At 40.7% G+C, this 10,231-nt stretch overlaps 1 protein-coding gene across 2 annotated transcripts in view; it reads right to left on the minus strand.

Moving 5' to 3' along the window:
* The window catches only part of LOC111551372 (L-threonine 3-dehydrogenase, mitochondrial), a 30,191-nt gene extending 25,845 nt beyond the window's left edge, over positions 1–4,346 (minus strand). Inside the window, exon 1 of one of the 2 annotated variants that reach the window (XM_023225283.2) lies at positions 4,263–4,346. Coding sequence is in view for 1 of the 2 variants with exons in the window: in XM_023225281.2 (XP_023081049.1) it covers positions 2,793–2,798 (6 nt within the window). In the remaining variant the exon portion in view is untranslated. Of the gene's footprint in view, positions 1–2,792; positions 4,108–4,262 lie in introns of those variants that run through there. The other variant, XM_023225281.2, reaches the window with a different exon arrangement.
* Positions 4,347–10,231: the final 5,885 nt, after the last annotated feature.

The raw sequence follows: 10,231 nt of genomic DNA on the forward strand, positions 1-10,231 counted from the left end.
GCATGGTGGCTGGGACCTGTAATCTCGGCTACTCGGGAGGCTGAGGCAGGATAATCATTTGAACCTGGGAGGCAGAGGTTGCAGTGAGCCAAGATCATGCCATTGCACTCCAGCCTGGGTGACAAGACGGAAACTCCATCTCAAAAAAACAGAAAAGAAAAGAAAAGAAAAGCCAGGTGTGGTGGCGCACACCTGTGGTACTAGCTACTTGGGAGACTGAGGTGGGAGGATCAATTGAACCCAGGGAGGTCAAGGATGCAGTGAGCCATGATCATGCCACTGCACTCCAGCCTGGGAGATAGAGGGAGACCCTGTCTCAATAATAACAATACTAATTTCTCGATGAGAAAACTTGGTATATGCATGATATTTATTGAATATTTGTATTTATGAACAGACTCAAAATATCCACCAGGTCAAAATGATAATACAATGTGCCCTTTACTTACACTTCACACCTTAGCCCTTGTTAATAACCCATACCCAACAGAGATCCTTTCCCCTAAAAAGGGGGAAATCTCCCTCCAGCAGGCCCCTGGAGAAGCCTTCCCCACTCCACATAGCCAGGCAACCATTGCTCCTCAATGCAGGTAGAAGACTTAGCTATCCTGGATACCTCCAGGACCATGATGTCCAATGCATGAGTCACATGGCCCAAGGCAGCGAGCTGCTTGTATAGCAGCTAGAACTCACTGCAAAGCCTCCTCTTGATCTTTGAGGCCCTCCTCAAAACTGGCAGCCTTTCAAGTCACCTGATAAATGGATCCAGTGGTATTCTCATGAGTGAATCTGCTGTCTATGAAATAGAAGAGGCCTAACCAAGTGCTGTGCCTGTCTCTTAGAAGTATGAGGTGCAAACTTGAATAAGTTAATGTCTTTATCTTGAAAAGGATGCCTCAGCATGCCCAGATCACCAGACCTCTAAAAACTCCACCAGTGTGGCAGGCCCCTCAATCTTTTCTAGGTCTATCTTCCATCCTCTGGAATTCATGAATCTTATCAAGGCACCCAAAGTACTCACCACTTCTGCTCCCCAGCTCTGACAAACATGACTCACCGACATAGGGAGCAGCCTGATGTTTTAGAGCAGAGGTCAGCAAACTTTCTGTAAGGGGGCAGATTGTAAATACTTTATTTTGTTGTCACAGCTACTCACCTCTGCCATCATAGAGTGAAAGCAGCCATAGACAATACTGTACATAAGCAAAGGAGTGTGGCCGTTTGAATAAAACTTTATTTACAAAAACAGGTAGCAGGCTAGATTTGGCCTACAGATCTGAGTTTTCGGATCCCTGTTCTACAGAATAGCCAAATGATTAAGGACCCTTTGGACTGTATTGTGACAGAGAATGAATAATTATTAAAGGCCTGGAGCAAGATCATGAATATATACTGACTTTTCAAAGGGAATAGTTTCTGAAAAGACAAAATTTGCCAGATAAATAGTACACCAGTTGTCAGAGGCTTTGTAGGTCTGTTCTAGTAATCATGCAACATCTGGGCCTAGCAGCTGTGATTGGAGCTACCACTTAATTAAGATTACAACAGATCACTATCAACCACCATGACCTAACTGGATGTGCAGGGGTCAGACTGATGAATCAAAAAAAATGTGAAGGATTGACACCCCTGCATCCTTTAGCCCTGGAGAATGGTACTCATCTCTGCCACTGTGACATGGCCTTGCACACAGTGTCCTATAACCCGGACACTGTATGTCCCTACTCTAAAAGCAGTCATGGTGGCATCAGCGCTCCCATGGCAGTATCAGTTCAGATGCTGTATTTAACAGCCCTCGAAAGAGCTATGGATTCCCTTCGTCTCAGCATAAAATTATTCTGGTAAGTGACCACACGTCTCTTTGGAGAAGGATTGAGGGAAATTGCTACTGTCTAAAGTTGCCATGGTGTTGCAGAGTCACTCCTTAAAAGGAACTACCTCTCCTCAATCAGTAGACTCTGGGTCTTAGAATATTTCAGATTTAACGCCAGGTGCGGTGGCTCACGCCTGTAATCCCAGCACTTTGGGAGGCCAAGGCGGGTGGATCACCAGGTCAGGAGATCGGGACCATCCTGGCTAACATGGTGAAAACCCGTCTCTACTAAAAATACAACAAAGTTAGCTGGGCGTGGTGGTGGGCGCCTGTAGTCCCAGCTACTCGGGAGTCTAAGGCAGGAGAATCGCTTGAACCCAGGAGACGGAGGTTGCAGTAAGCCGAGATCATGCCACTGCACTCCAGTCTGAGTGACAGAGACTCCATCTCAAAAAAAAAAAAAAAAAAAACAGTATTTCAGATTTAGAAACTGAGCACAAAAATGTAATTTTTCATCGTGCCAGCTGACTTCAGCCTTCAACTCACCCATTCTTGACCATATTTTGTATAAGGCAAAGCAGTGACCTCCTTGGCTGCCAGTCTCATCCATAGGAACACCATGGTCTATTGGCCACTGCCAAAGGTTGCTGTGGAAAAGGTTCCCCTGGTCATTATCCCAGCTTTGCTTCCTGTTACAGAAATTACATCTACCTTTCCACTGAAGATTAATTGTTGCCATCTGTCCTCTGCTGTGCTGAAATTCTGTCCTCACCATTGACACTACGGAGCCCAGCTCAACAGAGACACTTCCCCTACAATGAACCCCAGCCTACAAAGGTCACCACCACTGAGCTTCCCAGCAAGGCCAGTGCCATCTCACTAGCACCTTTCTTATTGCTGTTATGATGGGAAGACCTCTGGACCCTCTGGAGAACAACGGAAACTGGTCCATATAATGAATTCGTGCAATCATACCCACCTCCATGTGCTTCTTGACTCATTCTTCAATAGTCTGCCGAGGAAGTTCTGGCATCCCCACCTCATTTACTAAAGACCATCATTTTTCCAAGCATCAGCTCCAGATGTCCTTGCCAGGATGCTAAATTCTGAGTCATAGGACAGTGTCTCCAAATCATTACTCCTCCTTTCTCAATCTTTTCCCCACAACTCCCAGTGCTCCCTCAAGATCCATTCCCAGACATGTTCTCCCTGGGCATATTAGCCAGGTTCTGAAGCTGCTGTGAACAATTCCTTGGGGAACTACAGCAGGAACCATGTTGAGATTTGATTCTATTTATATTCATTGTCATAGAATCCTTCAGGGGTGGTGGCAGTAAATCCTAGGAGGACAGGTACTATCTTGTGAAGACTCAACCTGAAGAGTGACATCAAGAAGACAGCAGAGTAGGAAGTGCCAGGAATCTGTCTCTACCTTTACCGAAGTACATGAATTCAGTCACTGGGACTTAGAATGCAAGGACAGATATGGCAAATGTGTTAAAAATTTACGTTGTCAAGGATCATGAGAAGTAGTTTGCTTTTCCCTAGCAGGACCATGAGTCTATTTCCACAGTTTTGCCCCAGGGCTATGTCAACACTCCTGGTCTCTGCCATATATAGAATGCAGAAATCTCCATTGTTTTGACATTCTTAGTCTATCACACCAGACCACTTCATTGAATACATGAAGCTGACTGGATCTGATGAACAGGAAGTAACAAGTACCTGAGATGTCTGAGGAAGACATATGCAAGGCAGAGGGTAGAGAAAAAACCCCACAAAAATTCAGGGCACCGCCACTTTGATGAAGTTATTGGTGAGGGATGGTCTGGAGAATGTCAGGATATCCAAGATGAAAGAGAAGTTGCTACACCTTGTACCACCTATTACTAAAGACCAAGTGCAGTGATGCATCATGAGCCTTTTTGGATTTTGTAGGCAACATATATCACATTTCAGTATACTTCTTAGAGCCACTTAAGTTACTGTAAAGTAACCCATCAGTCTGCTGGTTCTGGGCTACAAGAGCAAGAGAAGTCCAGGCAACAAATCTAGAATGCAGTGCAAGCTGCATTGCTACTCAGCGATTTAGTGATATTTGGTGTCTGTGGCAAATAAGAATGCTGTAGGTAGCTTCTGACAAGTCCCAGTAGATAACAATCCAGAACTCTAAGATTTTGCAGCAAAGCAATGCCCCCTTCTGCAGATTACCATTTTCTCTCTGAAAAACAGCTTCTGGCTTGCTCTTAGACCATGGGTCATCAAGAACTCATGCAACCTGAGGTTCTCATTATGAACTGGGAGTTTTCTGACTTTCCAAGCCAAACAGTTGGATGCATACAACAGCAATCCATCCCAAGTGGAAATGGTATAGCGGATGGCGCTTGAGCAAGTCCAGAATGCACTAGAAAGTGCATGCGTAGGTGATTCCGATCCCTTTCACACTTACTTTGGCTGCATTGCCTGCTCTCCTTTAGCTGGCATCGTTGGCATCCTGAGGATTTCCTTATGACCAGCTCACAGAGGAAAAAAAGTATTGGACCTGTTGAGCAGAAATATTTGAAAGAACTTTAATGATATATTTGCTCACTTTTCTGGCATTGGAGATGGCCAAAAGTACTTAACTACATCAATTCATGGACATTGACTAATGGTTTGGCTGCCTGGTCAGGAAATTGTAAAGAACAAGATTGGAAGGTTAATGTCAAGGAAGACTAAAGAAGTATTTTAAATATACCTTTCAGACTGGGCAGAGTGTGAAGATTTTATAGTCCAGTGTGAATGTTCACCAAAGGGAATCTAATACAGAGGAGGTTTTCAACAATCAGGTGGACACACTGACACATCCTATGGGTCACAGAGTCAAAGGATCAGTCAGCCTCTTTCTCCAGCCACCCCAGGTCCTGGCTAATGGAACCAAATACAAAGTAGTCATGTGGTAGGGATGGTGGCTATGCATAGCATGGACTTCCTCTGGGCAAGACCAATCTGACTACTGCCACTGCTGACTACCCAACCTATCAACACCAAAATCTAATGCCGAGTTCTTGATACGGCACTCTTTTCTGAAGGTGGGAAGCAGCCAGTCACCTGGTAGAAGGTTGATTACATTGTACCTCTTTTATCATGAAGGAGTGATTTGTCCTCACCAAAATGTATACATTCTGTATACTGCTATGCATTTCTTGTCTGTAATACTTCTATCTGAGGATAGAATGTTATTCACTACCATGGTATTTCTTGAGTTTAATTGTGTCCTCCCTGCAACTTCACGTGTTGAAGTCCTAACTCCCAGAATGTAACCTTATTTGGAAATAGGGTTACTGCAGATGTAATTAGTTGAGATGAGGTCATTAGGGTGTGATATAATCCAAAAAGACCAGGAAATAAAAGGGGACATTTAAACACAGAGACATGCACACAGGGAGTTTGCCATGTGTAGATGAAGGCAGAGATCAAAGTAATACTTCTACAGGCCAATAAATGCAACAGACTGCCAGCAAAGTACCAGAAGCTAGGCAAGAAATACAGTCTTGATTAACGTGGCTTTATAATAAATCTTGAAGTTGAGTATTGTCAGTCCTCAACTTTGTTCTTCTCCTTCAATACTGTGTTGGCTATTATGGGTTTTACATCTCATAAACCTCAGAATTAGTTTGTTATTATCCATGAAATAACATTTTTTTTTTTTTTTTTTGAGACGGAGTCTCGCTCTGTCGCCCAGGCTGGAGTGCAGTGGTCGGATCTCAGCTCACTGCAAGCTCTGCCCGGGTTTACGCCATTCTCCTGCCTCAGCCTCCCGAGTAGCTGGGACTACCGGCGCCCGACACCTTACCCAGCTAGTTTTTCGTATTTTTTAGTAGAGACGGGGTTTCACCGTGTTAGCCAGGATGGTCTCGATCTCCTGACCTCGTGATCCGCCCGTCTCGGCCTCCCCAAGTGCTTGGATTACAGGCTTGAGCCACCGCGCCCGGCCGAAATAACATTTTGATTGAGATTGCATGGAATCTAGATCAAGCTGAGAAGCACTGATATGTTGACAATATTGATTCTTCCCATCCGTGAACATAGAATATTTCATTTATTTAGTTCATCTGATTTCCTTCATCAGAACTTCATAGTTTTCTTCATGTAGATTTTGTATACATTTTGTTAGATTTATATCTAAGTGCTTAATTTTGGGAAGCTGCTAATGTAAATAATATTTTTAAATGTCAAATTTCATTTGTTTGTTGCTGACAGATAGGAAAGCAATTGAATTTTGTAAATTAACCATGTATCCTGTAACCTTGCTATAACTGTTCATTAGTTCTAGGAGATTATGGTTGCTTCTTTTAGACTTTCTACATAGAAAAATCATATAATCTGTGAACAAAGAGAGTTTTGTTTCTTCCTTCCCAATCTGTATACTTTTTATTTCCTCTTTCTGTCTTATTGCATTAGTTTTAACTTCCCATACAATGTTGAAAGGAGTGGTGAGAGTGGACATGCTTGTCTTGTTCCTGGTATTAGCAGGCAAGCTTCTCACCATAGCTGCAGATTTTTTTTAGATTTTTTTTTTTTTAATCAAACTAAGGAAGTTCCACTATATTCCTAGTTTACTAAGAGTTTTAAAGGGTTGGATTTTGTGAAATGCTTTTTCTGCATTTACTGATATGATCATGTGGCTTTTCTTCTTTAGTCTTGATATTATGGATTACATTAATTGACTGGCTGAACTGAAGGCTGATTTAAATGTTAAATCAGCCTTGCATACATGGGACTTCAATCTTTTTTCCATTCCGTCATTCTCTGCCTTCTGATTCAAAAGTGATTACATTTAATGTAATCACTGATAAGGACTTACTTCTGCTGTTTTGCTACTTGTTTTCTGTATGTTTTGTTACTTTCTTGCCCCTCATTTTCCCCATAACAACGGTCTTTTGTGTTTATTTTTGGTAGTGATCTTTTTATTCCCTTCTCATTTCTTCTTGTGTTTTCCATAGATATTTTCCTTGTGGTTACCATAAGCATTACACATAACAACCTAAAGTTTAAACAGTCTAATCTAAACTGATTCCAAGTTAACTTTAATAGTATAAAAAACATATGCCTATACAGCTCTGTCCCATGTCCTTTGTTATTGATGTCTCAAATCTTTATACATTGAGTGCTCAATAACAGATTTTTATGCCTTTGTCTTTTCATTCCTTAGAAAATAAAAAAGTGGAGTTACAAGCCAAAATTACAATAACACTTTTTTTTTGTTTGCCATTGTATTTACTTTATCAATGTCTTAGTTCATTTTTCCACTACTGTAACAGAGTACCACAGACTGGATAATTTGTAAAGAAGTTTATCTGCCTCAAGGTTCCAGAAGCTGGGAAGTCCAAGAGCATGGTGCCAGCATCTGGTGAGGGCCTTTGTGCTGCCTCATCCCATGGCAAAAGGTGGAAGGACAAGAGAATGTGTGAGACAGAAAAGGGAACAGGGCTGAACTTCAGAATCTTTTTTATCAGGAACCCACTCCCATAATAACTAACTCACTCCCATGATAATGGCATTAATCCATACATGAGGGCAGAGCCCTTATGACCTAATCATCTCTTAAAGGTTCGACCTCTTAATACCATCACAATGGCAATTAAATTTCAACATGCATTTGAGAGAGGATATTCAAACCATAGCAAACAGAAATATTTATTTCTTCACTCAGGTTTGAGTTATTGTCTACCATCCTTTCATATCACCTTCAAGGACTCCCATTAGCATTTCTTGTATGGCAAATCTAGCGGTAACAAGCTCCCTAACATAGATTTATAATATTTTTTATGTTTTTGTCTTTTAATTCCTATGGAAAATAAAAAGTGATGTTATAAACTAAAGTTATAATACTGGTTTTTATTCCTATGGAAAATAAAAAGTGATGCTATAAACTAAAGTTATAATAATACTGGTTTTTATATTTGCCCTATAATTTATGTCATGAAGATATTTCTTTCTTCACACGGGTTCAGCTTACTGTCTAGTGTTCTTTCATCTCACTGAAGGACTCCCTTTAGCATTTCTTGTCAGGCACATCTCGCAGTAACAAGCTCCCTATGCTTTTTAAAAATCTAGGCATGTCTTAATTTCTCCCTTATTTTTTGGAGGACAGTTTTGCTAGATACATAATTCTCAGTTGACAGGTTATTTTCTTTCAACATTTAAAGTATATCATCCCATTGTCTTCTGGCCGCCATGAATTCTAATTAAAAATCAGTTGATAATCTCATTTACGATCCCTTGTAATGTGATGAGTTGATTCTCTTTTGCTACTTTCAAGATTCTTGGTGATTTTTGATAGTTTTCATATAATGTGTCTTGGTGTGAATCTCTGAGTTTGTGGTATTAGAGGTTGTCGTAGGGGCTTCTTGGATTTGTAGACTTATGTCTTTCATCAAATCTGGGATGTTTACAGCCCTTAGTTTTAAAATAATTTTTTGCTTTTTTCTAGGACTCTCATAAACCATATGTTGGTCCACTTGATGGTATCCTACAAGTCTTTAAGTCTATTCACTTTTTAAAATCCCTTTTCTTTATGCTCCTCAGACTAGATAATTTCAATAGTTATATCTTCAGATTTGCTGATCCCTTCTTCTGCCTGATCAAAAACTCTACTGAAGGCAGGGCGTGGTGGCTCAGGCCTGTAATTCCAGCATTTTGGGAGGCCGAGGCAGGTGGATCACAAGGTCAGGAGTTTGAGACCCAACATGGTGAAACCTCATCTACCAAAAACACAAAAATGAGCTGGGCGTGGTGGCATGCACCTGTAATCTCAGCTACTCGGAAGGCTGAGGCAGGAGAATTGCTTCAACCCAGAAGGCAGATGTTGCAGTGAGCTGAGATCATGCCACTGCATTCCAGCCTGGGTGACAGAGCAAGATTATGCCTCAGAAAAAAAAAAAAAAGCAAACAACAACAAACAAACTATTGAACCATTCTAGTGAATTTTTCATCTCAGTTATTGCACTTTTCAGCTACAAAATTTCTACCTGGCTCCTTTTTATATTTTTATTGATATTCTCATTTTGTTCAGACATCATTTCTCTGATTTTTTAGTTGTCTTTTAACCCTTTGAGTATATTTAAGACAATCATTTAGTCTTTGTCTAGTAAGTCCAAAGTCTGGGATTCCTTAAGGATAGTTCCTTTCAATTAATTTTATTACTGTGAATGAGCCAGATTTCTCATTTGTTTGCATGCTTCATATTTTTGTTATAACTGAACATCTGAATGTTTATAATGTGCTATGGAAATTAGACTTTCACCCTTTCCTAGGGTTTATCATTATAACTATTGAAGGATGTAGTTGTCCATACATTTAGTTACTTTTCAATGTTAGCATCAGACAAACTTAAACACAAAATAAGTGATCTGCTTTCTTTTTTTAAGTCAGAGTCTGGCTCTGTTATCCAGGCTGGCATGAAATGGCATGATCATAGTTTACTGTATCCTGGAACTCCTGGGCTCAAGCAATCCTCCTACTCCAGCCTCTGAGTAACAAGGACTGCGGATGAGCACCATCATGCCTGGTTAATTTTTTTATTTTTTGTAGAGACAGGGTCTTTTTATGTTTCCCATGCTGGTTTCGAACTCCTGGCCCCATGTGATCTTCTCACCTCGGCCTTCCAGTGATTAACACAGACATATAGACCAATGGAACAGAATAGAGTGCATAGAAATGAATATATATGTGTTAAAATAATTTTCAACACGGATACCAAGACCACACAATGGGAAAAGGACAGTCTCTTCCACAAAATGTTGGAAAAAACTGAATATCCATATGTAAAAGAATGAAATTGGGCCTTTATCTTACACAATATACAAAAATTAATGCAGAATGGATTAAGATCTAAATATAAGATTTTAAACTCAAACTATCACAAGAAGAGAAAACCAAACACCGCATGTTCTCACTCATAGGTGGGAACTGAACAATGAGTTCACTTGGACTCGGGAAGGGGAACATCACACACTGGGGCCTATCATGGGGAGGGGGAGGGGGGAGGGATTGCACTGGGGAGTTATACCTGATATAAATGATGAATTGATGGGTGCTGACGAGTTGATGGGTGCAGCACACCAACATGGCACAGGTATACATATGTAACAAACCTGCAGGTTATGCACATGTACCCTAGAACTTAAAGTATAATAAAAAAAAAAAAAAAAAAAAAATTTAAACTACAGAATTCCTAAGACTGCTTTTTACCTCCAATAGTGGTGCTGTTTCTGGATGGATCATATCAGAAGGCACATGATGTTGATATGTCCCATTACTAATGATGTTAACTTTTCCTGAGATAAGGTGATATCCACCAGTTCCTTTCACTATAAAGTTAGTATTTTCTCCTTTGTAACTAGTAAGTATTTTGTGGAAGGCTATTTGGAGATT

This window comes from Piliocolobus tephrosceles, chromosome 7, assembly GCF_002776525.5.
Source record: "Piliocolobus tephrosceles isolate RC106 chromosome 7, ASM277652v3, whole genome shotgun sequence".
In the NCBI taxonomy this organism is placed as follows: Eukaryota; Metazoa; Chordata; class Mammalia; order Primates; family Cercopithecidae; genus Piliocolobus; species Piliocolobus tephrosceles.